Source organism: Polypterus senegalus, chromosome 4 (assembly GCF_016835505.1).
Source record: "Polypterus senegalus isolate Bchr_013 chromosome 4, ASM1683550v1, whole genome shotgun sequence".
NCBI lineage: Eukaryota > Metazoa > Chordata > Cladistia > Polypteriformes > Polypteridae > Polypterus > Polypterus senegalus.
The window spans coordinates 185,971,170-185,999,034 of record NC_053157.1 but is presented as its reverse complement, the minus strand read 5'-3'; the positions used below and the strand labels follow the sequence as shown (position 1 = coordinate 185,999,034).

At 38.0% G+C, this 27,865-nt stretch overlaps 1 protein-coding gene across 2 annotated transcripts in view; it reads left to right on the top strand.

Moving 5' to 3' along the window:
* The window catches only part of uvssa (UV-stimulated scaffold protein A), a 125,225-nt gene extending 107,340 nt beyond the window's left edge, over positions 1–17,885 (top strand). For both annotated transcript variants that reach the window (XM_039751772.1, XM_039751773.1), the window contains 2 exons: positions 10,879–11,065; positions 17,281–17,885. In XM_039751772.1, the coding sequence (XP_039607706.1) occupies positions 10,879–11,065; positions 17,281–17,374 (281 nt within the window). In that variant the 3' untranslated portion in view covers positions 17,375–17,885. The remainder of the gene's footprint in view (positions 1–10,878; positions 11,066–17,280) is intronic.
* Positions 17,886–27,865: the final 9,980 nt, after the last annotated feature.

The following is a 27,865-nucleotide window of genomic DNA, read 5'->3' as shown; positions in this document are numbered from 1 at the left end:
TGGGTCATCTCCTCAGAATAGGTTGCACCTCGCAGGGCTGAGAACAAATGTTGTCCTCCAACAGGGCTGATATCTTTAACTGGTACTGCAAAATAGTAATTTACCTTTTGCCAGTGTAATTCATCACGCCCTATTACCTCAAAACTGCACACACAACCCCAGGGCATTATGTATTCATGAGTCCTTGGGTGCAAAATGAGGTCGGCTGCCACGATAGAATCCAGCCCTAGGAGCAATGGCAAAGACAGGAATGCCTCCTCCAAGACATACACCTCCACTTCCAAGATATATTTTGTAATCTAAACTGCATCAGAACCTTGCCATTATCCCCATATGCTCATCCGGCTGCCAAGAAGAACTTTACTGTACCACCACCCTTAAGCAGCTCGCCAGGCAAATTTATTTTTTCTCACAAGCTGCGATTAATTAAGGTAAAGGTGCTCCCTGTATTAATGACAGCATCCCCGATGATGTCCTGCACACTCACCGGTACCACTAGTAAGGGCAACTGCGCTTAACATGGTGAGCTCAGCCCCAACTGACCGGTCCTTGTCCTTCGGATATTTGACCTTGTGTGCATCTCTGCTAGAAGTGTCTCTTTTTTACTACTCATAGCTGCCCAATCCATCTCGATCAAGGATCCGATTTTTACCATGGACTGTACTGAACTCACCGTGCCCCTAAGTGCTACAGTAAGCCGCGGGTTACAAGCACCAAGAATACGTCAAACAATGTGTTCTTCTGACATATTGGGGTTCCATTTTAGACAGAGCGCACGGTATTCGTAAACAGTCTCTGATGGGTTGCGATGGACCCTGCCAAGCGGCCAGGAGCTGTTCTTCGACTTCAGTTTGGTAGTCAGCCGGTAAGAAGGCTTCCAAAAAAGCTGTACGGAAAGATGCCCAGTCCTTAATATTATTCTTTTCCGCCTGCCACCAGTGGCGCGCTGGTCCCTGTAGAGACGTACTCAAGAAGTCCATCAATTCAGCTAGCATTAATGGGTGCAGTTCTAAAAACGCGTCTGCTTGTTAAATAAATTGAAGCACCTCTGCCGATTTACAGGAAGCTTCCAGTTTTGGAAACTCCAGCTGTACAGCAGCTGCAGCAGTAGAGGAGTAAGACAGCCGCGCTTCAACCAATAGCGTCGATCGGCGCAGAGTTTGAAAGTACCTAGCAATACTCCTCATCGCGTCCTGTTTTTGTACCTCCCATTGCTGATCGCGCCGCAGTAGGCAGTCTACCAGCTTTTGTTCCAGACTTCTTAGATGTACATGCACCCACTCCTGCAAATCGGCAACCACCGAATCCATGTATCCATGCAGAGCTTCTTCCCGAGCTACCACCCCTTCAGTCATTTCATCTAGGCAGACTTGAAGCTCATCCAGCTGCACCTGTGCCCATGGGGGCTGCAAGTTCAGTGAGGCATCCATAGATTCCTGACCCTGGCTCTTGGGAGTCGAAATATATAAAGTATCTAGCAGGCTCACCGCCTCCTCCACCTCTTCTTGTGCTCTGACCATAATGTGGTGACCTAGCAATTCACCTCACTCCGGCGTTGCACAAGAGCCGGCAAACCGCTGCTCATTGCTCTCAGTCGACATTTCTGATGGTACTTGTGACTGGCTAAATGAAATACAGTGGATGAAAATTAGTAAACTGGCTCCCCATATAGGCCACCAATAATCTGTACCGCTCTCAGATCTGGCACGATTATAATACATGCTGTCCTCCTTGGGAGGCAGCAAAAGAAAAAGAAAAAAACAATCCGGGGCGCGAGTGACCAACACTACTTTTCTACTACACCACTTCAATTATTGAGACACACCAATGAAAGCAGGGTCAAGAAAAAATTATTATTGGAAGACAATACACATGATCACTGTAATAACAACAAAAAACCTTATACACATAATATTGCGCTGCAGCACATTCCCTCCCCACACAAATCACGATACAACCACTTGAAAACATACATTATTAATATTAATATTTTATAATAATAATATTAATAAAAACACAACAAAAAAAACTATGGATTTATAGTCTTTTAAATCTTATTTGTATGGTAGCGTTGAGCTCAGTCTGTAGTGGGGAATGAGGCGCTGACCATATCTCTTGTTCCAGGAAACATACTGATTAACTGTTCCTTGAGCTGGCCTGTCAAGACCTCTCCCGTATTCCTTCCTCCCGAAAGTAAAAATAATTAGATTGGAAATGAACCCGGGTTCACCTGACGATATCCAAGAAGTGTTAATCCTTTCCCTCATGCTTTTTTCTGTTATGGCCTCCTCCTCTCTCCTAGCTCTTCTCTCTTCCTTTTTCCCCACCACCTATTTACATACGAATAGCTCCTCCCCGTACAGTCTGTTGGCCCTCCAAGCCAGGTGCTCCCCTACCTCTGTATAATGAGCCATCCTACACATAAAGGCATACCACAAAAACAGATATGGGAAAAGGTACAAACTTACAGGTACATACACATATTCCAGTCGACCCTTACAGGGTTTAACAGCAACTGTGCCTGTGGCCTTCCATTTCATGATTACATTCCTTACAGTTGAAACTGACAGTTTAAACCTCTGAGATAGCTTTTTGTAGCCTTCCTCTAAAACCATGATACTAAACAATCTTTGTTTTCAGATCTTTTGAGAGTTGCTTTGAGGATCCCATGCTGTCACTCTTTAAAGGAGAGTCAAAGGGAAGGACAACTTGCAATTGACCACCTTAAATACCTTTTCTCATGATTGGACACACCTGTCTATGAAGTTTAAGGCTTAATGAGCTAATCCAACCAATTTGGTGTTGTAAGTAATCAGTATTGAGCAGTTACACGCATTCAAATCAGCAAAATTACAAGGGGACCCAAATTTTTGCACTGCCAGTTTTTCACATTTGATTTAATTTCATACAGGTAAATACTGCTTCACTAAAAATCTTTGTTCGGAAAACACCCCAAAATGAAAGTCATACCACTGTTATCTTTTTCTGTTGAAAGTAGAGGAAATTATTATGCAGGCTGAGAGGGGTTCCCAAACTTTTTTTATATGGCTGTGTAATCTAAAATAACTTAATTAAGAAAAAGTTTTAGTTGGGTCGTAATTTGTACAATTTGGAATCAATAAGAAATATCACCTTTTCTTAACTCTATCTCATAAAATAAAAACAGGCAGTTGTTTCCTCTTGTGACTGTATTTGAGTATGTTCTGTGGTAGACTTCTGTTTTTTTATCTAGGCTTAGCGCTGCTAGGCAAAGCAGTGCTTTCCACAAGTCTTGGTGTACACTACTGTGTAGTATTCTTAGATCATTTTATTTGGTTATTTTTAGAGGTGCAGATCCAATCATGATTAGTGTACCAGCATATGATCACACATACAATATTACTACACATGATTTTCATAAAACTAACTGAAGTGGGGTGTTCATGTTGCTGTGTGTGATCTACAGAACTGGACAAAATTGGACTGAATACAGAAATCAAGTGGTTCTGATAGTAGGCACATTTGTGGTCTTCTTAGTGATAAGTGCTGCAGGCATTGCCATTTTTAATTTACTATATATAAATGGTCATGCTTAAAACATAACCAACAAGCTGGATAGTTTGTCCATGACAATAAACTACATTGAAGGACAGATTAAATCAAGCAAGTGGAATTATCACAGATAGACATGGACAGATGTAAAACTAGGCAAATTAATTTAAACACATGTAATGTTTTACATATAGGAAGTAAACAATTAGATACGATTACAGTGTGTTGGGCAGGGATGGGAATCTAAAACTTGAAATTGCACTTTCTGAGTACAACTTAGATGTCATTGCAAACTTGTCACTGTCTACATCCAAAATACATAATATAATAAGAGGGTCTCATCTGGAATATTGTAATATGGAGACCAATACTATAATATTCCTGATGAGACCTTTTTGTTATTATTATTATTAGTATTACAGATTGTACAGAGATGAAGGACTAGATTTTTCCAGGAATTCAGGATCTTAGCTGTGAGGAAAAATTGAAAAAAAAAAGTTTTTAAACAGTCAAAATAAAAAAGGAGGCATGATAGATGTATTCAGAATTATGAAGAGAATTAGTACAGTAGATGCTTTTAAACAGCTGTTACTGTAAAATTAGTTCTTCAACAAGAACACAATAGCACAGATGAAAATTGGTAAATTTCTCAGTAATGTCAAAGTCCTTCACAAAGAGAAATTCTGAAACATGAAGTAAGCCCCAAGTTGGTATAGTAGATAGTAATACTTTGAGGACCTTCAAATCTCAGCTTCATTAATTTTTGCAGAAGTTATCTCATCAATATCTATTCACCTGTGTTTCGCTAAATGGCCTGTCCTTTTTTATGTAATTCAAAATTATGTTCTTAAGTCTTTTTTATCACAGTTTTATTAATCAAACCGAATTGCATGTCTTAAACTGTGGGAGGATATCAGAATCCTATAACTAAAGTATCCTGAACACAAGGAGAAGAAAACAGTGTTTGGCTTTGTCTTTATTCATACATTTCATGGCTACCAATAATTTTATTTTTATTCAGTTTGTTTCACATATTAAAATGAATACAAAAAGCTGGAAATTGAAAGGAAAAGATCAGATTGTAATACACAATAATAATAATACCTTAGAACTCGGAATTCAAAACACACAAAAATAACAGCACAATTACTTTAATTTTTTTGCCAACAGAAAATGTAAAAAGAAATTATTAAATTACAGTGATCCCCGCTATATCACGGTTCAGCTATTGCGCCCCCACTACATCGCAGATTTCTTAATGCTATTATTATTACTAGGGGGCTCCACCCTCTGCTCACTTCGCTCACCCACCCCCAGGTTTGGTTCACTCGATAAGCAATTTAAAGAGATTGTTATTTTCATGGGAATTGTTACATATGCATTATTTGAATTTTTACTTTAAACTTTTGTAAAAACAATATTTGTCCTTTTATTTTCTGCCCCGGACGTGGCTAAATCTCTTTCTCGCGGCACTTATAACGCTGCTCGCATTGTGGGGTGGGGGGGTCTGACCGCACGCTAAAGAGGTGTGATCGGTTCAGCTGGTGTCTTGCTGCTAGCCAGCTGTGTGTTGTGCTTGTTGTGCTTATCGTGCCTTGCATCAATCACTTAAAAGCCTGTACAGCAGCTGTCCTTTTGCCACTTCGCGTCTCTGCCGCTTGCTTTGTGATAGGGGAGGAGCTGAAGAAATGCTAAGCAGAAGTGGACGGATCAGCTACTGGCTTTGTGCTGCTTCTGCCAAGATGTCTGTTCTGCTTGTCGCTCTGCGCATTCTGAAGTAGGAGGAGGAGTGGGTGGGTGTGAGGGCTGAACATACACTAAGGAGAAGTGCTCGGTTCATCTGTGGCTTTCTGCAGCTGCTGCTGGCAAGCTGCGTGTTCTGCTTGTTTTTTTAAGAGCTGGGAGCACCTGAAGTGTGTCTGCCAAAAGCATTCCAACAACTACTAGGTTAGATGTCAGTGAACTTGTTTTAAATTGTTTGTAAGTAGGGCATGACGTGCAAAAGTCACTGTCTCACGGGTTTTGCTTCCTAAGGTTGTAATGTCTAGTCTTGCGTGTCGTCAAAGTGTCTGTCCGAGATGATCTGGTCTCGATCACTTCTCTCAAATACCCCCACCCAGAGGTGTGCTGTGCTCCTGCCACTTCACTTTGGGAATGGGGGAGCTGAATGCACGCTAAGGAGAGGTGGACTTTGTGCTGCTTCTGCCAAGATGCTTGTTCTGCTTGTCGCTCTGCACGTCAATCATTTAATAGCCTGTACGGCAGCCGTTCTTCTGTCTCACTGCCTTGTCTTGTGTGACGTTAAAATGTTTTATGATAGAGAGATGTTACTCATATCCTTAGCCCGACATCCACATATCATATGTGTTTACAAAGTGTGTTTTAATAAGTTTACATGTGTTTAAAGCGTGTGGGATGGGTATTTTAAGGCTTAAACTATAAAAATAAAAAAAAATAAAAGTTTTTTATATGGTCCTTCTACATCGTGGATTTTCACTTATCGCTGATGGGTCTGGAACGTAACTTCTGCAATAGGCGGGGGATCACTGTATATTCATGCAACAGATCCAAGCATATCTAGGAGCCTGGGAAGTGCACTCTGTTTATTCTGCAATCACATCAATTTCTTTTTACTTTCCTGTAATCTTCTAAGGAATACTGCACTACAATGTGCTACTTTGTCAAATACTCTTTTTTTTTTTTTCTTTTTTCTTTTTTTCTTCATTGTCAGAGAACTTTTGTTCTAATAATTAGCTCAAGTATTTACTATATATATCGTCAATCCTTTTTACTCCAAAAATATTTAAATGTTCTTTGGAATTCTTACCTAGTGCAATGTTTATTTGTTTAAGTTAAAAAAAAAAAATTGTATTCAGTTTGCATTCTGCTAAATATGCATGGTAGACATACTGCTTCAACCTTTTCAAGGAAGGCCATAACTGACCATTGACATGACAAAAAACTCTGAAGGAAGTGAATTGTATATGTAGCATTTTTTGTAACAGTATCATATATATATATATATATATATATATATATATATATATATATATATATATATATATATATATATATATAACACAAGACTTCCCAAGTGTTGTACCTCAATTTAAAATACACCATTATCTTGTGTAGCCTATATATGCATTTTTTTTTCATTAAAACGTTCTTCATCCATTAAAGCTTTTTCATAGTTGTATTTTTATTTGTATAGCTTATTATTTTTTTTTTTTTTAAATACCAGGTTTGTCTGCACTTAAAAGTATTTTAATTGAATCTACCCAAATTCCAGTGCGGCCCACCATAGATAAACCAGTGCTTTGTGAATTAGGAGGCTTCACTTGTATTGCTTCCAGTGCTCTGATCCTGCTATCATCCATGACATATTTACGCGTTACGAAAAGAGTTTAGTACTTCAAATGATGAACTGATGAAATAACATAATAACCTGATAATCTGTGATCCGCGTTCTTTTTGCTAGTATACGCACAAAGAACAAATTAAGTGACTATTTTTCTGTGTCATTCAAGCATTGTATGTGATTTTTCAGCCTTTAGTGACTTGTTAACAAACAGGTATCGGGACAAGCAAACAAAGGGAGGCTTCTGGTCAGTCAGATGTGAAATGGCATCTTTTTACTAACTATGCTATTGATTCCCACCTTCCATTCCAAACAGTGTAATTTTCTCTTCACTGCCGTTAAAGTCAGTGACAATGTATGAAGAGCTTTAAGGGCCCATCAAGGCTCAAAAAGCCTGCTCTTTCTTGGCACTCTATTGATTTTTCTCAAAGGCTTTTAAATTGCTCCTTCATTTTGTTCAAATGCTCATTTCATCTATACCGAGCTGTGGTATGTTGTTTTTTTTTCCATGCTGCTCAAACAATTGTCCGATTCACCACAGCCTCTAAACTGTAACGCCTTCTTATTACGAGAAGGTAAACTGTTTAGACACTCCCTCCCCCTGCCACCTCAGCTAATCCGGGATTACTGGATCCACATTCTGAAGTGTTTCTCTTTGCCATTTCATCTTGGCAGTAAGTAAACTCTGAATCAACTTCTTCAATAGATTTAGTATTATGTTGCAGGCAACTGAAGGAAGCATAAGAGCTATACTTTTTAAACTTTCACTGTTGTATCGATTCACACTTAATCACAAAGTTTAAAATGTTTGTATTATCAGTTTTTAATGTCTCCTATGATATTCACTTAGAAATACCTTTGTCCCAATCATTTCTAAGTATCTTTGTGATAGAAAATAAACAGAAATCTTCATGTAACTCATTATTTTGTTCATATTTTACAGCCATGTCATTGAGATTCAGGAAAATATTTTGCTTGTGACCGAGGTTTAGATACACTTTAACAGTGAGGTAAATTTGTCTATTTAAAGTAAGAAAAACTTTTGATGGACACTTAAATGCTACTGGTTCAAAAAGTAGAATCTTACTTCTATATTTAGTGCATGTCTTATCTCACAGACACAAATGAGCAGAAGACAGCTTAAGGGCACCACTTGCAACCTAACAAGAGTGCATTATCCCAAAACAGTCAAGTCGATCTTAAAGAAATTTTATTTGTCTCCCGAGGAAAATTTGCCTTTTAACAGAAGCTCTTTAAATAAATAAATACATAAATGGAAGGATAAATAAACTGTATACTCCCACACCATGGTCTGAACACACAACCAGAATGACTAAAAAGAAAGAAAACTTCTCAATTAGCAGTCACAATCACACTGTAGCATTATGCAAACATACTGTTGTTGGTCTAAAGGAGCCCCAGTTGCATTTCTTCTGCTGAATAATTTGTTGCCTGAAAGTACTCAGTGTTAGTGTGCCAGGAAGAGGATGTGTGGCATTGTTCATATGTGCATTCAGTTTTGTTTTAATTCTCTCCTTTGCTACAAAGTCTAGGGGTACAGAGTGCATCCTATAACTGAGCCTGCCCTTTTAATTAGCTTGATGATTCGGTGGGCCTCTCTTAAAGTGATGTTACCGGTCCAGCACACCACAGCGTAGAAAATCACTCTGGCCATCAGAGTTGTAGAAGTTCTGGAGGATGTCACAAAATTAAAGGAATGCAGTCTCTTAAAGAAGAAGAGCCTGCTTTGCCCTTTCAAGTATATTTCCTCTGTGTTACAAGGCCAGTCCAGCTTGGATTGATGTGGACCCCCAAATACTGTACTTGTAGGAATGCACCACCTCTACATCCACTCCCTGAACAGAGACTGGACATAAAGGCTTTTTTGTGTGGTAACAGTCAATAACCAGCTCCTTGGTTTTGCTGATGTTAGGATGCAGACAATTCCTTTTGCACTAAGAAACAGTTTTCCACCTGACTCCTATAGTCTGATCCCCTTTATCAGTACACCTTATAAGTGTAGAATACCTAGGCAATGCGGAGTACTACAACTAGTTAATAAAAATGACAGTACAGCAGACAGAATTACTTGATGCATAATAGATGCCCACCAGTTTAGGACAGTTTTTAAAACTTTGCAAAACTTTTTATGCATAGTTACATGGGAATGAAATTCGATATACAGTATACACTTAAGAAAACTGCAAATTTTGCTTTTGCTGTTACTCCCAAATATGCATTTTTATTTTTAGATTTGAGATCAAGTACCAGTAACATTAGTCACAAGTTAATTTAACTTGATAATTACTTGCAAACAAATCATTTTAGAAAAGCTGCTGAATTTTGTCTAAGTCTATGATACCTGCTATTAATAAGTGGATATGCACATATAAATACTAATATCACATGCTAGCACTTATGGGGGGAAAAAAGCAGCTTAGAGAACTTTTATGTAACATGGAAAAGATCCCTTGTACTGCAGGTTGCCATTTGGAAGAGAATTTTCAATACAACAAAAATAGTCCGTTGAGAAGCTGTTCATCTAGAAGATCATATTTGATGGCTAGCACCGTTTAAATCATTTAGATTTTACATGCATAGTTAATTCTGTGTTTAAAATGCAATGACCAATGCCCATCTGTGTTTGAGCGTGATGAAGTTAGAGTGTCATCTCTTTTTAAAGCCACATGCAGGGCAGTTAAACAGGGCTGATAAGCCTTTTTTGCTCTTTCTTTTTTAGCTACCCACTAATAAATCACCTTTTGTGTGTTAACTATATACATTGCTTTACTGTACCAGGTGATTTAAGATACATAGAGCAGTGGTTCTCAGATTCACTATTGGGAGTCACTGCGGCTGCAAGAGATGATGAAACAAAAAATCTCCAGGCTTATCCCACCCTCACCTCTAATTCCTTACTGGACTAAGCACTTTTGAGAAATTAATGAAAGAAAAATGATCTTATATAGGTTAGCTGGACTTTATTATCTGAGAAGGAAGAACAGAGACATGAAATAAGGCAGGAGAGAATAAATGATATTAAACTAAAATCATTAACTATGTCTAGAATTCTTACATTTAGGAATACTTAATATTAACATTACACTGTGAAAGTGGAGTTCATCATAAATCCAATAGGCACTAGAATTCAAAATTCTAATAATTCTAGACTTCTTAAACCCATTGCCTTTAATTCTTGGGAATTTTAAAATTGTGACTTGATAGCAGTGGTAGGGTGTTATGGGTACAAAGAGAAGTTGAACAAAATGACACCTTTTATTGGCTAAGTGAACAGATTGTAATATGCAAGCTTTCAAGGCAACTCAGGCCCCTTCTTCAGGCATCTTTTTTCATATCATCTTGATCAAAGGAATGGTGCCTTCAGGCTCTAGTCCTAAGTTGTATTCTCTGAAGACAAATCCTGTGTCTCAAATTTAAGATAGAATTCACTCTCTAATTCAGTGATTTAGATCATTATTTTTTAAAATCAAGATGTCACCACTTTGTGACTTACCAGTGATGGCAGTCTCTATCCATGTGACTAAGTGTCCCATACCCAGGTTAGCAGCCAGGTTTCTGTAAAAGCCATAACAGCTTGCATCTCGGGTCACAAGCTCTCCTAAATCCTGGTGACGTTAAAAGTAGTTTCTTAAATTAGGAAAACTGATAAAATACTTTTACTCCTATGAGTAGACCCAAATTTGCACCAGTTTGAGAATTCTGAGACAGGACAATTTTCCTACTCCAAGATGCATGATAAATATGGGCACACCAAAGATAATAATAGGCTGTCAACGGGGAAACTTGTCAGACAGACAAGTTCATGTCTAAAATGGAGCAGTTTTGTCTTGGTGGTATTGTTGTGAAAGACTACGTGATGTTCTCGTTGTGTCCTATTTGTCAAAACATACACATTTTTGCAGCACAGTGCTATAATACGGTTTATTGTGGATAAGGAAATCAAAGTTTATCTTGTTTTTATGCAGATTGGAGAGACCCAGAAATGATGAGAGAAATTGAAGCTGCTACTGGAGTGGATCTAGGCTCCGCAAAGAACTTTGGAAAAGGAAAAGGCTCAGGAAAGGCAAAGAAGAGAAAATATCCTAACCTCACTGATCTTAAAAAAAGATCAAATACAACGAGGTCAAGATTGGAGAAAAGAGTATTTAACAAGTAAGCTGATCATTTGTTTGCTAAAATTCATTCAAGCCAAGTAACAGTGTGTAAAATAATTAAATAGATAGATAAATAAATAAAGAAGAATAGTGTGTCAGGCAAGATTTTTGGTTGACATAATGATAACACTTGAAGGTGCTGTAGTATTCTAGTGTCCTCATAATGAAATTATGTTCTGGATTTCCTTAATGGTACAGCATTATTACCATTCATTGTTTCCAACATTCTGTTTTGCCAATTGATCAATTTGTGATCATTAAGCATTATTCAACAAAAAAATACAGATTTACACATTGAGGGGGTTGAGGGGTTAAGTATATATATCAGACTTTGGAGAGGATTTTCTGGAAGTGCTTTGTTATTTATATGATTTTGATTATGCAACACATAACATTTTGATACTGTTTGTTGCTTTTCACTATTGGTCCTCATTGAAGTTTACGGTGTCAGGAGTTTTGTTATTTCTGTTCCTCATAAAAGCATGAGTTAAATTTTTTTTTTCAGTTATTACTACAAATAAAAAGGGTAAGGAACGGATAAAAAGTTATGTTTTTGGGTGAAGTATTTCTTTAAATTCTGACTCCACTAAAACAAACTTATAATGAAGCCTAATATTTGGCAATGGGATTAAACAAATTTACTAATCCACATCCACAGCCGAAGAAAGCACTATATGCTGTAGTGTCATCTCTGACAATACATTCTATAATGTGGCCCCCTTAATTCCAGGGTGCTTTTGATGTGTTCCTCTTTGAAGGTTATTGAGCTATTCTTTTTGCCCAATACTGACTTGTGCTGAATCATTGCTGCCATAACTTTTTACAGTTTTCAATATTAATTCAGTTGCTGCTGTATGTCTGTCAAGACTTTAAAGTTTGGTTTAAAAAAAAAAAAAAGAAGCTTTTTATCTTGTCTCATTTTTTCTTTCTATAAATTTACAGATGCATCTTACCATTCCAGTATTTGTCGGTACATGACCTTGTATTTATTTAACATCCCTGGGCACATTTTTCTAATGTCTGTCTGGGTTTCCTTCTCACATGATAACGATGTGCAGATTACATTAACTGCCATCTGGCCTAGTGTTAAGTAGCACTGGTTTCCAATAACACTGAACTGGAAAAGCAGCTTAGATCACTTGAGAAGAATTCCAGGGTTCTATGTGCCCACTTGAAAATACATGACCTGTAGTCTGGTTTGCTGATTATTCACAAAGAGCTAGCACATGCTAGTTTTCCACTCACCAAACACAGATTCATTTCTCCTGTCATTCCTCCCTCTTTTGTGAAATATATCAGGAGGACAACCATAAGCTGAGAGTCTGCAGAGCACATAGGCTGCTGGCTATTACATTCTCACAGTAAAGGGATGAAGCACAAGCTTTGATTTTTTTGGACTGTTTTAATTTAAAGAAGTTACTGTTTGTTTGTTTTATAGTTGGAAAAGTTATCTTGGTAGCTTGCTTTTCTTTATATTAAATCAAAGTTCGCCTTACCTACTAGCTCCAGCGACTGCATGGTAGTTAACCAACATAGACTGACCGGATTATGCCCAGTTAAGCTGCTTATTCCAATGAATTTCATAATCAGTGCATACTTCATATTTGTAATTGATCTCATTGTTTAGTTATCTTGCCTTCAAATATTTGAGTAATTCATAAATATTTGTATTCTCTATCATAATTTTAATAATGTGTTTATCTTTTGCTGTTTTACATTTAATTTATCCTCCTCTGTGGAGTTTGCTCCCCTAATTGTATCCAAATGCTAATGATTAGTGATGTGCAGTGAAAACGCAGGTGCAAGCAACACTGGATGCTACAGGAGAGCAACAACTTCACTGCTGTTTTCACTTGTCTGCTGATCAAGAAACGGCTCCTACAAATGAGCAGACGTGAATATAGAACTGAAGCTCCTTTTAGTGCTCAGTGTGGTCAGAGTCTGGACACATTTAATGGAGTAAACTCTATAGCAGTGGATCCCCTGTCCTTGCCCTCCTCTTCCAAATCTACCACCCATACCAGTTAAAACTCTCTCACTGCTCTGCTTACATGGTTTCTGAGGTAAATGCTCGCCTCATTCTCTACTTCCTTGAGCCAATCCATGTCAGGATTGAGACTCCCTCTGAAACACCTAGCAAGGCCAATGGATTTCTATGAAAATGAACGTCTGAACAAGTAAATGCTCTCTTTCTCAACCCATCCTCCCACACATATGCAGTTCACACAATGTGTCTTTTTTCTATCATGTCTGGTCTTCCAACTATACAATATTGAGCATGGGAAAGGTGCTATATAAATAAAATGTAGTATTATTATTATTATTATTGGTAAACCTGTTTGGTGTGCCATCATTTTACAACAGTTTATAAACTAGGAGAATAATGCTGAAGAATATGTAATGAGGACTAAAGATGAATATGAATTAATGAGTTTGCTAACATTTGGTAACTGTCACAGTGACCCTCTGTGCCATAAAACAGGCTCAGCCTTCACATTGACTTGAAATGACCTGAAATCGGAAATTACATTTGAAGTCATTTTTTCTCCTTCTATTGATCTGAATATACATGTATGTCTATATTTTTTGTAAATTAAACTTATGGAAATGTTTGTCGCTCCAGTTTTTATTATATGTCAAATGGTGCTACTGTTCTTGCATTAAAAAGAATTCATATAAAAAGAATTTAGCATATGTAAGTAAAATTAAAAGACACATCCACACAAATCTGTAATCCCTTGTTACCCCCCCGGCCCCATGCAATATTGTTTTATTTGTACTTATTAACAGTTTAGTAGTTAATTTAGGACAGAAAAAATTGTGATGCTTCAAAATGTGTCAATTCTTGGAGGTGGTATGGCAAGTATTACGTTTTAGGACCCCTGTCCTTGTGGAAAAGGATGATTCAAAGGAAAATGGCAGAAGAAACTTGCGCATTTCATTTTTGTTTCTTTGAATAAGAGAATAAAAAGGACAGTTCACTTAACAATAGATCAGTTAAAAATAAGTATAATGTGATGCTTGTGAAATTGATTAGAATTAAAATCTGAGTCACAGTGCTGAGCTTGGGAACCCACTGGTTTATATGAAATTGCACTCTTTCTGGTCTGATTATCTGGAGATTAAATCATATCCATTCTAAGCATATTTCATACTCTCTAACACACTGGGGTTCAACCTGGGTGCCTGGGGTGCTGCAGTAATAATCCAGGGATGCCATAGAGGCATTGCCAATTAATTAATTAATTAAAATTAAAAGCAGTGTGTTTTCGATATGAGTTCTTCTGGTACCGAAGACACTATTTGGTAGTGTGTTCCAAGTGGTCAAGGCAAAAACAATTTGAGATAAAGCAAGATTATAAACATAATATTTCTGTTACTACAGCATGTTTGGAGCTGGAGGTTGGGTTTCAGCTGTGGTGCAGGTAATTTTTATTAGTGTGGGCTTTAATTCCATAAATAATGTTTCACTTTCTAAAATCTCAGCAAAACTCACTTTATTGACTCTGGAATAAAGGTCGTAGTTCCTGTCCAGAGGCCCACCTTGCAAGCAGGTTGGACCCCAAAAGCCACTTCTAGTAACCAATCGGCGAAGTTGAGGTGCTGCTACTTGCTACTATCTGTTGGTGTCCATGCCATTATACAACTCCCCCTTCATGTTTGGGAATTTATACAAATGGGGCTCCATCAATGGTTGGTTTAGTGAAAGGATTGTATCTTTAGTGAAGAATGAAAACAGTGATATCATACTAACAAGTGCTGATTGGGAAAAGAGCAATAAGTAAATGTACAAGATGTAGTTTTAACAATGGTTAAGTATATAAAAAAGCAGACCTCTTAAAGTACATCATGTTATTCATTGTCTTCTTCACTAGGAAGCAAGATTGGTATCTGAAAAGGACAAAGTGCTGTCACAGGTGTTTAAACTTAAAGGTCGAAGTAATATTTTACCTTTCCGAAGCCAGAAGAATTTGGCATGTGACTTGCAGCTGACGCTTGGATTGCACAATTATCATTCTTAGTTCATATATTTCAACACTTGAATATGATTAATTCAAACATGCAACAAAAGCTGAAAATATCTTCCACTGCTAGAATCAAAGCTTTGAGAGATGTCTTTGGCTTGGGAGTCTCTGTGGTGGAGCAAATCATCTTGAATATGTTGCCACATGTTACTGCAACAGAGAATAATGAGACCAAGCCATTTAGTATTTTGACTATAACAAAAAATATTTAGTTTTATTTTCCAAATGTGTATACTAAAGAGTACCCATATAAAAATATGAGTTGAAAAACACATCAGTATCAAGCCATTTTAAGCTCAGTCTCTTAAAAAGTACTCTCTGGGAAATTATGAATAGAAACAATAAATTAATATTTCATTTGAGAAAAAAAGCCCTAGTAATTCTACTACAAATTTTTAAAATCTTACCTGTGTGCGTTAGGATTTTCCATATTACAAGTATGGAAACTTCTGAGAGAGAGAGGCTATATACAACTGAGGAAGTAAAGAGAGCATGTCTCTCCATTATTCTTCCTAATATCAAAAAGATCTGTGAATCATGTCAGGCCTAAATATCTTATTGAGAAGCTGAAGTCATAAACCAGTTTGTCTGTTTGTTTGTTTATTTCATGGTTACTTTAGTCAGTGTATATGCAGTGACCTAAAGATGTAATAAAAGTTGACCTAACAAAGTTAAATAGGGGTGCCATCATTAACATAGGTAGCATAACACTGCTCTAGGGCATTGCCATTGCCTTAAAAAAGCAATTGGAGAAAATCTTAAACAAACCAAACCAAAAAGCCATCTGAGCTCGAGCCCACACGGTGCAGCAAACAGCTTCAGGGACCGTGTAGTACCACCATGTACTGGCAGTTAATGTGGGTATATTGGACATTAGTCCTCCCAAAAAAAAGTTGTCAGTAGCTTTTGAACATTTTGATAATACTTGTAGATATCCAAATACCACAATTAGCTGAAAATGCCCATCTTTAGCTGTATGTTCATAAGCCCTGCATACAGATTTGTACCATCTATATGGGCAGTTGAAATCATACATTTAGTGATATGAGTGAGAATATTTTATTAGTATCAATCAAACTTCATTACTACACATTAACACAGTTTACTACAATAGGTACAAAAGGTATAAATGTAGATTTTTGGTTCATATAACCTTTATCAACAAAGGTTCATTCTTAATGCAATCCTTAAATTGCATGATCCTGGTCAGATCTGCCTGGACGCGTGTCACATAATTTGCTCCTGTAGGAACTCTTGTAAAGTCATGCGCCATGTACATCTATTAAAAATGTGGGCTCATGTTACATTTATTACATGGCAAAATTTAAATACCTCGTCATTTTTAAGGCTGACAGTTTAAAAGGCGAGTCTCTTTACGATATGACTCCTCTTCAAAAAATGGAGGTTAGTTGGATTGCAGTCCAAAATGTTCATACAATAAAAGCACAAACAGTGGAACATGAGTCATGAAAGGAATTTCTTATTAAAGCTAAAGATGTAATCATGTTAAAGGCTCATCTCTGTATGAACTGTGGTGCCATCTGCAGTGCCAGTCTAAACTAAGGGGATCCCACTGCTTGTCGAGACCATCAGGTTTTTTTTGTTTGTTTTTTTTTTGTCAACTTGCAGTGCTGTATGAGCAGCTATGGATCTTGCAATATTGATTCAGCAATGCACCATTCAGTGTAACTGCCACAGGGAAAATCCATGTTCTGGCTCTTGTACATAAAACTGCAATTTTTATTTAATTCTCAGATTTCCCTGCAAGGCACTGCTGTTGCTACCACGCCATTTATAGCTTGTGCACTGAGGCCAGGAAGAGAATGAGACAGCAATTTAAAAGAACTGCCTGCCGTCTGTTGGCTTTATTTTTGCCTGTATAACAGTTATTAGTATATTCAGGAACAAAATGGAATGTAAATATTTATGTCATTTGGTTATTTTTTTATGTTGAATTCTTAACCTTTATTTAATTTGAGGTCAGTATTGTATATTATGAATTTTAATGTGCTACAGGATGCCTTGAGGTAGCCCTGTGAAAGGCACTATTTTAAAAATCAATAGATTTTATCCTGTTTCAGCCATAAAAGCTATTCAGTGTTATATGTCACTGTGTGAAATATATAAAGTAGTGCTAAAACCTAAAAGTAAGTTGTGAAATGACCTTCACCATTAATTTATCTTGCAGAGCGGCAGTGAAACGCGTGACGGAAGCCATGAACAGGATTGATTCGAGGAAGCATGAAAAGTTTTCCAACCAGTTTAACTATGCATTGAATTAAAAGGAGACCTCAGACATTTTCTGGCTGTTATGAACAAACCACCTGGATGAAGTCCGTGTGGTTCATCGCACTCTTTACTGTTTATATAAAAAGAACACTGTTTTTACTCGGCTCTTAAAAGAATTGAAAATAAGTGAAAAATGTATCTTGTACCATAAGTCTTTTTTTTTTTTTTGAAACCGCTTTTGTGTGTTTTTACAAATTTCAGAAAACTTTGTCACAGTGTTTTTATCTTTTTATGTGAATTATTTATATTGCCTGCTAAACCTTTTGAGCAAATGAAACACACAGCTGCCTCAAAGTTACTTCAAGTCTCGGTAGCCTGACTTCTTTGCTTAGGTGTGGTTGCAGCTGCACTTTTTATTACCTCTGATTTTAGTGCATCTTAGGGGGTTTGTAATTGTGTTCATGTACATCATGGCTGGTGCCATCATAAAATGGGTGGGAGCCTACATTTTAAAAATAGCTGTGCCTTTCTGCTCCCTAGCCATATTAAAAGGTCAGCGGCTTATTACCTTTTCACGTGTTCTTGGCCAAGGTTTATTGCAGACAGCGGTACAATTATATAATCCACTAGTTCAAACCAAAGAGGCTACCCACGTCAGAAATAACTGTTCCAATCGAGAAAGTTCTTGAAGCAAGCAAAACATGCCACCCTGCCACTGAAAACTCAGGCAGCAGCTGAAACAAAATGTAGCTTTGGTAGAAGCAACCAGCCCACCACCAAGAATCCAGACAAAGCTCTCACTCTGCAAACACTGACTAGACTCCAGCTGGCAGTGCTAACCACCATACTTCTGTAGACCTCCTCAAGGAGACTCGCTAGTGCTGGGTGCATACGCCACCTCCAAATCGGCCAAGGATTTGTACATACAGATAGAATTTGAGAGTCCTACTACCCTTAACTTTCTTTTGTAAGGCCCACAGAATGTGCATTGCACTACACAGAGTTGGCCTGGGGGCTCCTAGTTACTCTGAAAATGGCAATGTGTCAGAGCACACTGAATTAGTGGTCTTCTTGAAAAGCAGAGACAACCATTGTAGTAACAATGCAGAGCTATGGTTTCCAGTTTATGTACGTAACAGCTTCAACGCTTTAAGCCTCTTCAGCCCATTGTTATCTACAGAGTCTTTGTATTCTTTGCACCAGAAATATTTCTGCGGATGATGGGTGAATCAAAGCTTTCCAAAATGTTCATGCTGAAATATTTCACAGATTGCAACTTGAGATTATGAAGTGCTCAAAACATCCACTTCCAAGAGGCTTCAACTGATCAATACATGTAATGGTAACCATTCTGTACTGTGTACTACTTCTATTTTTTAAAAACTTTTAAATTATTTTACCACTTTTATAAATTGTAGTACAGCTTTCCCCAAATGTGTCAGATGTGTAATCAAAGAAAAACAAATGTCTACTGACACTGGAAAGCTTGACCATTCCATACCACTGAGTGAATGAGCATTGAGATACATGTCTGTGGATACCAGAAAGGCATCAATCCTCCTGATCAGATGAGCCAAAGTAAAATCCTGCTTTCTTTCAAAGATGTCCTCCAGCAAACGTTTAGACATCCCTTGCCAAATTACATATTTTTTAAAATGTTAAGTAAAAATTAGTGAATCCAACTTTAACAGCAAACAAACTAAGCATTTTTATAAAAATGTTAAATGTATAGCTACAATTCAAGGAACTGAAAATGTTTTAAAAAAATGTGGCAATAGCAAAAGTATTGGCCCCCTTTCAGTTGTAAGGTCTCAGACTGGTCAGGCCTAGCTCATTAGGCATTAGTCTGGTCAAGAATTGTCAGCTGATGACTATTCCATAATTACTACATTCTTAATAAATTCAGAAATTAATTCATTTTTTGATTCTTTAAACATTGTACAACACTCAACAACCATGAGCTTCTCCAAGAAACTGACTGATGATCTGAAAATTAAACTCATTGCTGTCTAAAAAGCAGGGGAGGGCTATAAAAGGTATCAAAGCACTTCAATGACAGTTTGGTCTGTAAAATCTAAGAAACAGCAGTTATTGGGACCCATGGTGGTCAAGACAAGATCTGGAAGTCCATGTAATTGACCAGACAGAACAGCTCATATACACTTTGCAAAGGAAAGCCCCCATATTTCTGTAAGACACCTGCAGGCAAGTACAGCCGAGAACGGAGTAATGGTGCATTGCTTTACTGTGCAGTGACACTTGTGCAGGCATGGCCTTAATGGAATGAAACCTTACCTGCAATCTCATCACAAAAAATTTGCATCTTAAGTATGCAAAACAGCAGCTGCATAAAAGAGGCATTTTGTAAATGAGTGATATTTGCAGATGAAGTTCAAATCAAACTCTTTGGCCACAACCACAAAAGGCCGGTTTGAAGAAAAGAAGATTTTCTCAGCTGTTAAGTATGGGGTGGCTTGATTATGCCTTGAGATTATGTGGCAGCTAGTGGCACAGGAACCGCTGTGGAAATACAGAGAAGAATGGCTTCTACTAAATACCTACATATCTTCAAGGAGAATATCAGAGAGTCTGTTAGTCAGGGAACTGAAACAGAAAAAAGGACTACAAAGTAGCTCACAAAATTGCAGGCGAAGGCTTTTGGTGTAATCGTCACAGACTTAAACACCATTGAGAACTGTAGGTCGATCTTAAATTGTGTTGGATGTTCTAGACAGCTGAAGAATATCTTGCACTATAAATGATTAAAAATGCAAAAAAACACTAGAAACAACAAAATACACAACTCTCCACACTGGAAGACATTGCAAAAATATTTACAGAGAAGTAAGTATAGAACATGTGAAAGAAACTCCCTTCCACCGCTCAGAGCTTGTGGCCATAAGTGAGGACAGGGACGTAGTTTGACTGGTAAATCCACAGCTTTGCCTTTCAGCTCAGCTCTCTCTTTGCCAAAACTGAGCAACACAACATCCCCAAAACTGTTGACGCTACTCAAATCTGCCAGCCTCTTAATCCTTTCTTCCCTCACTCATGAACAAGACTCCACCCTTTTCTGGCTGAGAACCATAACCTCAGTCTTGAAGGTGTTGATCCTCAAGAGGTCAAATAACTCAGTTACTGTCTCTCTGGCTACATTGTGCAAAGCCAAGAGTGTCAGCTGTTGCTTTCTAGAGAGCTTCTTTGAAAGTGCTCCATGTCTCTTCATTTCCTAACATAGGACATTCAGGAAGAGCTTCTTGGATTCTCTGCCACAGTGAATCTGAAGTGGAGGGGACATGACTGATGTTGAGCTTCCTGCAAGGTTTCTGTCTGGCTGGCTGACATTTCCATATAAGCTGGATGTCCATCTTGCTTTTGATCAAACGGTGATCAAATCAACACCCAGCTTCCCACATTGAACAGGTGATGTGCACGTCTCTTCTGGCATGTTGGCAAACAATAGCATAGTCAACATGTGTCACTGCTTTGAGGGTGCATCCATGTGTTCTAATACTCTACTTATTTATTTGCTGGAAGAGCATGTTTGTAATTGTTAGCTTTTATTTGGTGTATTGCAGGAGCAGCAACAGACCATTACAGCTGCATTTGCAGGTGCCTGGCCTAGACCCCTAGGACACATTGTGTTGTCTTTTCTGACTTGTGCATTGAAATCCCCAAGAATGATGAGTTCATGGCAACATTAGAGATGAGATGGCTAAGATCCTCCTAAAATACCTACTTCACATCATCTGGATATGTTGTAGTTGGGACATGGCAGCTAAAGACTGTGGTGAAGGAACCCTTAGGCAGCTTCAGGTGCAGATTTAGTCTGTAGTTAATCCCTTAAGGTATGCTGTCAAGCTTCCTTACCAGTTTAGTTCAAATGGCAAATCAAACACCAGAGACTCTTGGGGTATCTTCAGACTTTCCAGTGTAGTAGAAGGTATAGCCTCCACCAGCTTCCTCCAGTTCGTGTATTACCTGCAAGCATTGTTTCAAAAAGGACTCCAATATCTACCTGGTAGCAGTCTAGCATTCCCGCAACAAGATCTTTGTAGCAGTCAGGCCAGTTCTCTATGTCCAGCAATGGACGGACATTCCAGACCCCAAAAGTCATGTTTTGGTTCTTTGAGATCTTTAGTAGCTTTCTGCAATAACAAAGTTGAATGGCCACGCAGGCACATTACCTGCTTGGTGCATAAAAGGTAGGCTTTGTTTCTGGGTCCTGTTTTCTACCCCTTACCATGTGGGAAGAGCAGTGCGCTCCCAGAAGAGGACTGCTATGTTGCTGCAGGTGGATATTGGCACTGCATCTACCTTTATCTACAGTGGACACCATCGTCCTACAGCTGCCTGTGTGCAGGGTTATTGCTAGGATCTTCCTGGAGCTTTCTCTGCCTGTTCCTGTTACTACTTCTTCATCGTCACAGGAATTGTCATAGTTTGGTATTTGAATGGCTCAACTCTCTCTTCCAGCATAAGCCTGTTTTCCTGACCAGCACCAAGGAGGTTTTACGGTATATAAGGGTTGGGCATTCACCTCGATACCCTGTAGCAGACGGACACTCAAAGCCTCACAGCTGCAGTAACTGTCACATGCAAAAATATAAAATATACTGTCCCTCAAAACCAATATTAAATGCTCAACATCAAAAGCAGAAACACAAATGAATATTCATTAATTTCCAATTTTTGTTCAAAGGGCAAAATGCTAAATCAGTTTATATGTAAGTAATTGACGTGCTTTATTGTAACAACTAGGCTGACCCGCCTTTTAAGTTGACCACTTCTTAAGGCAATTCAATATGTAGATCAATTTGATATTTTATACAAACTCATTCATTTGGTTATATTGCATTTGAGCGGTATTACTTTAATACTCATAGTTTCTGTTATTTTTGTGATGAAATTTAAACTTTTTTTCTATATTGAGGTCGCCCTTTTGAACCCCCCTGATATTTACTACGCGGTGAGGCATTTGTACTCCATCAACATTAATTATTTCCAGAGACATCATTTTGTCTATATTTCCAGTGCATCGCTCACAAAAGCAAGGGAACGATGGGAGCACCAGAACTCTGCACACATCATGTCGCTTCGTACCGCAAGCTGCAAGTAGTAATTCTGTGATAAGCGGAATACCGCTACGCTTTCGACTCACGGGACGGAAGGACAATCCTGACCGCTTTTATATAGTAAGAAAGAAGCGGAAGATATCGCACAGTCTGGAGTAGAAAATCATCTTTTACCTGGAAAAACGAAACCACAAATCCCATCGTACATTGCAAAATGGACAGGGCGTGTGTGAAACTCCACACCTGCGTTTATATAGAAAGATGCAAACTACTGCTAATGCTAAGTTCACACATCCTATAAACTGCTTCACAAATAAATACATCTCTCTATTATAAAAGGAAATCCTGAGACGAGACTTTTTCAAAGAGATAATTTCAATGTAATTTTGTAATTTTTTTCAAGTCCCACCCTCCTCTCAACCATATTCAAGCACGCACACGGTACTCTCACCTCTCATTCGTGTGAATGCTTTTGACAGACACAGTTCCTGCTCTCTTAGCTTGAGCGGCAGAACCGCAAAGTGGCTAGCGTGTAGCACTGGCCCAGGGCATGGCGAGCGAAGCGAGCAGGTAGCAAAGCCCCCTAGCAAATAAATAAATAAAATATAAAACCAAATGGGTCACTTTAAAGGTCTCTCGTCTCCAAGCCCCAAGGCAGATCTGAGAAGTCCGTGCTGCACATAATCATATCTGAATAAAGGTATGTTATGAACACTGCTGGCTCCAAGGCTCTGCCCAGGTAACCAAGAAACAGGACAGTGGCACCAGGCATAAAGAACATTTTACATACTGCAAAAAGTTATATTTTTGTATTTAAGAAACTACATTTAGCACATCATGGAAAACTGGAAAAAAATACCATTAACAATTTATCAACATGTTAAGTTTGAGGCAAGTTTACTACTTATTGAAGCTTGGGACAAGAGCACCACCTGCTGGGAGATGGGGAGCAGTGCCCCACTTGCCCTGAATGCAGGGACACCACTGAGATCAAGCATGAAGTTACTAACTACCAAAAATGGATTATGTAAAAGTTATTATGACATCTAATATTTAGATTAATCCAACTGCTTTGGCAGTACAGCGGTAAGAACTGCTGACGCATAATCAAGAGGTCACAGGTTCAAGCCTTGACGTGTTACAAGATAAACATTTCCTGGCCAGGACAGAGAGACTCAGAAGGAGTTTCTATCCTCAAGCCATCAGACTGTTAAATCAAAACATGCCATCTCATCCATGAGCCTCCACATACTTAGACTGGACTGTAAGTTGTACTGTGCCGTCTACCCTTACCTTGTGTTGGAATTGGTCTGTCATTTAACTATGCACTAGTCTAACTTTGGTTTTGCACAATAATCACTGCACTATTGCACCTTAACACTTAATTCTACTTTATTCACATAATTTTACTTATTTATTATGTTCTACTATACTGTTATCTTTCAATTTACGACTTTTTGTTAATCTAACTGATATTCTTCTAACTTTGCACAGTTTTGATAAGCGGATCAGGATGCATTTCACTGCGTGTTGTCCTGTATAAATATGCATGTGACAAATAAATAAAGAATCTTGAATCTAAAACAAAATGAAACTATGCAAAAAAGGAATAGGTCATTAAATGTTTTTAATTTTAAAGTTGTTTGGCATATGGAAGTAACTATACCAGGAGATCAATACCAAAGTTATATCTTCAGCGGCAAGTCACTTAAACAACAACAGTGATGGCGAGGGAAAGGTCAAGGACATAAAGAGGGAGATGGAAAAAAAATGGAGCGCAAAGTTTTTCAGGAGAAAGCAGGTCAAGGCAAGCATACGACTTAGTTGGAAATATCATCTGATTCATGAAAGCAAACAATGCAGAGAGCTTTGTTTCACTAAACCCTTAGAACTTAGACAGACATAATAAGGTAGGAAAGAAAAATCTCGATGGAGTCCAACATTTCCCACACCCTTTTGGGGTAACCATATGCATTGAGATAGCAGTAAGCAGATAAGGTGTGTCTGTACCATAAGGGACTATTAGATCAACAGAGTATCCTGCTCACTATTCCTTACTTTTTAAAAGCATTAGTCAGTCCATGTTTCGTGTCATTAAGATCCATTTAAATCTAGCTCATCTACTGACTTCTACTGAATGACTAGGCGTTCATTTTTTTATATAATGATATCTTCTGTGTTGCACAAATACTAACCTAAGTTTAATAATTTTGTAATACATCAGGGAGCTGATGCACCAAGAAAATTGTACAAGAAACCAAATACCATAAAAGATTTTCGAACACATTTAATCCAACTCAGGGTCAAGGGAATCTTCGTGTGACTTCTGTGTTAGCTTCTTTTCCAACAGGTACGCCAAGCTAGAACTCCTTCTAGTAGCTCTTAGGAAGTCCCTGCGCCTCGAGGCCTTTCATTGCCTTTAAAGGACCTGATATGCAATTCAGGTCCTCCACTTCTTAAAGACTGAACCCTGTCCAACTTCTTCCACCTGTTAGGCTAAAAGTCAAAGGTTTCTACTTGGGCCTTTAATTAACCCAACTATGAAAAGGGAAACTTGGTCCCTCATTTGGCAAACACTTACTATACACTGCTCCCCAACTGGGCAGGTAGAAATCCAACCACTTGCTAGCCCTCCATGGTCACACCATTATTTCTCAAACTAAGGTCTGTCATCCCGGTTGTTTTCTGAGACAGTCCTTGTCATCCTGGACCCTGTGATGTTACCTCCTGGCTCAACAGCTGTCAAAGATTTGGATGAACATTATTTTGGCTGCATTTGTTACTTGTCCCTTTCAAAGAATTTATTAAATGTACAGGCTTAGTGCCTACAGCCACCCTCCATCTTCCCTCACTAGCCTGCTTGCTTTTGCTTTCATTCTTGGCCAGTGTAGGTTTTTGAGTCTCCCATTCTTCTGTCACTGAACACGGGTTTTCACCCATAGCTGGGTAGCCCTTTCTTTGCGTTTCTAGATTTGTTTCTATTTGTAGGTTTTCATATTTACTATATAATTTTATAAACTTTTAGTTCAGTAAATCATTTTACTACTTTACTAATATATACTTAAAACATGTTTTTATGTAATGTTTTTGAATAATTGATAAGGTTTGCAAAGATCTGTCTACTTCTCTTGCTTTGCCTTAGGCAGTTCTATCAGGTTTTGCAAAATGTCACAAATAGAGTGCTAATAAAACTTCAATTACAAAATGCAACTCTGAATCTCCTTTTCACAGAAGACCCTCAACAACTGAACAAACCAAAGTCTGAACCTGGACAAAAGGAACCTTCAAACATTGTATCAGCAGCAATCTTATATTATGAGATTTGAAAGGGGGCTGCTATCTGTTTGTCAGATCAACTGTCTGTCTTTTCAGCTGAAATGATGGCAATTATTTTAACCCTGAAGTGGATGGCCGAAATACACTGACAAAAGGTGACTTTGGCAGATGCTTTATCATCTCGTGTCCACAAACTCTGGCAAAACATCCTGTAGGCAGGACCTGCTTATGGACATAAACACATGGCGATCAGATAAACAGTGGATATATTACGAATTACAGTACTGAATGAGAAGACAAAATGACAAATCGGGCAGGACATAAAACTGAGGTGGACTTTAGGGTCCATTTGGGTAGGGTTAGTAAAGTGAAGAGCGTAAACAAATACAATTTTGTATAATTGTCAGACATTTGAATTAAAAGAAATAAAATAACAGAAGAGTTATACATCATTAGTTGAATCTCATCATTCGAGAAAGGCTGTAGGCATTTTACAAGGCAAAGAGGATTATTGTAGATTACATAAACATCAATATCGCATTGGAAATTCTATTTTGGGGTCTTTGAAAAAATAAAAAATAATATTTCATTATGGATTTAATGAACTTACACCTGAAAGCCACCAGTAAGTAAATCTTTTATTATAGACTAGGGGGCTTACCCCCTGCTCACTTCACTCACCAACCCCCCCTTACCTGCACTACGCACCAGTCACTTCACATCTTTGCCTCTCGTGTTGTGAAAAGGGGGTCAGTCAGAACGCACCCCAAGAAGACACGGTCGCTCCTCTAAAAGCCCCTCTTGAACAATGATACAATGGGAAACAAATAGGTTTGTTTTTTTTTTTTACCTCCTCTTTGCTTAATCAGCTGCTGGCTTGGTGCTGCTGCCATGCTGCGTGATCTGCATCTTGTGCAGCGCTTCAAACATGTACAGCTGATGTCCTGCTCTTTGTCTTTTATTTCCGGCCCCGGAAATGGTTAAATATGTTGGCACAGAGTTCTTGATATTTTAGTTTATAATTTAAAAATGGAATAAGAATCTGAAAATCTAACAACATCACATTAAAGTTCGATAAATCCTAAAAAGAATAATACCAAACATATATATGTAGGTTTTAAAATAAGCCCGATTTAAAGCGTGACAAAAAAGTGACATAAAATCGTTGCATATATACATATATATATATATACATATATATATATATATATATATATATATATATATATATATATACATATATATATATATACATATATATATATATATATATATATATATATATATATATATATATATATATATATATATATATATATATATATATATATATATATATATATATATATATATATAAGTGCATCTGGAAAGTATTCACAATGCATCACTTTTTCCACATTTTTTTATGTTACAGCCTTATTCCAAAATGGATTAAATTCATTTTTTTCCTCAGAATTCTACGCACAACACCCCATAATGACAATGTGAAAAAGTTTACTTGAGATTTTTGCAAATTTATTAAAAATAAAACAATTGAGAAAGCACATGTACATAAGTATTCACAGCCTTTGCCATGAAGCTAAAAATTGAGCTCAGGTGCATCCTGTTTCCACCTGATCACCCTTGAGATGTTTCTGCAGCTTAATTGGAGACCACCTGTGGTAAATTCAGTTGATTGGACATGATTTGGAAAGGCACACACCTGTCTGTATAAGGTCCCCGAGTTGACAGTTCATGTCAGAGCACAAACCAAGCATGAAGTCAAAGGAATTGTCTGTAGATCTCCGAGACAGGATTGTCTCAAAGCACAAATCTGGGGAAGGTTACAGAAAAATTTCTGCTGCTTTGAAGGTCCAAATGAGCACAGTGACCTCCATCATCTATAAGTGGAAGAAGTTCGAAACCACCAGGACTCTTCCTAAAGCTGGCTGGCCATCAAGCTATCGAGGGAGAAGAACCCGATGTTCACTCTGTCAGAACTCCAGAGGTCCTCTGTGGAGAGAGGAGAACCTTCCAGAAGGACAATCATCTCTGCAGCAATCCACCAATCAGTCCTGTATGCCTGTGGCCAGACGGAAGCCACTCCTTAGTAAAAGGCACATGGCATCCCGCCTGGAGTTTGCCAAAAGGCACCTGAAGGACTCTCAGACCATGAGAATCAAAATTCTCTGGTCTGATGAGACAAAGATTGAA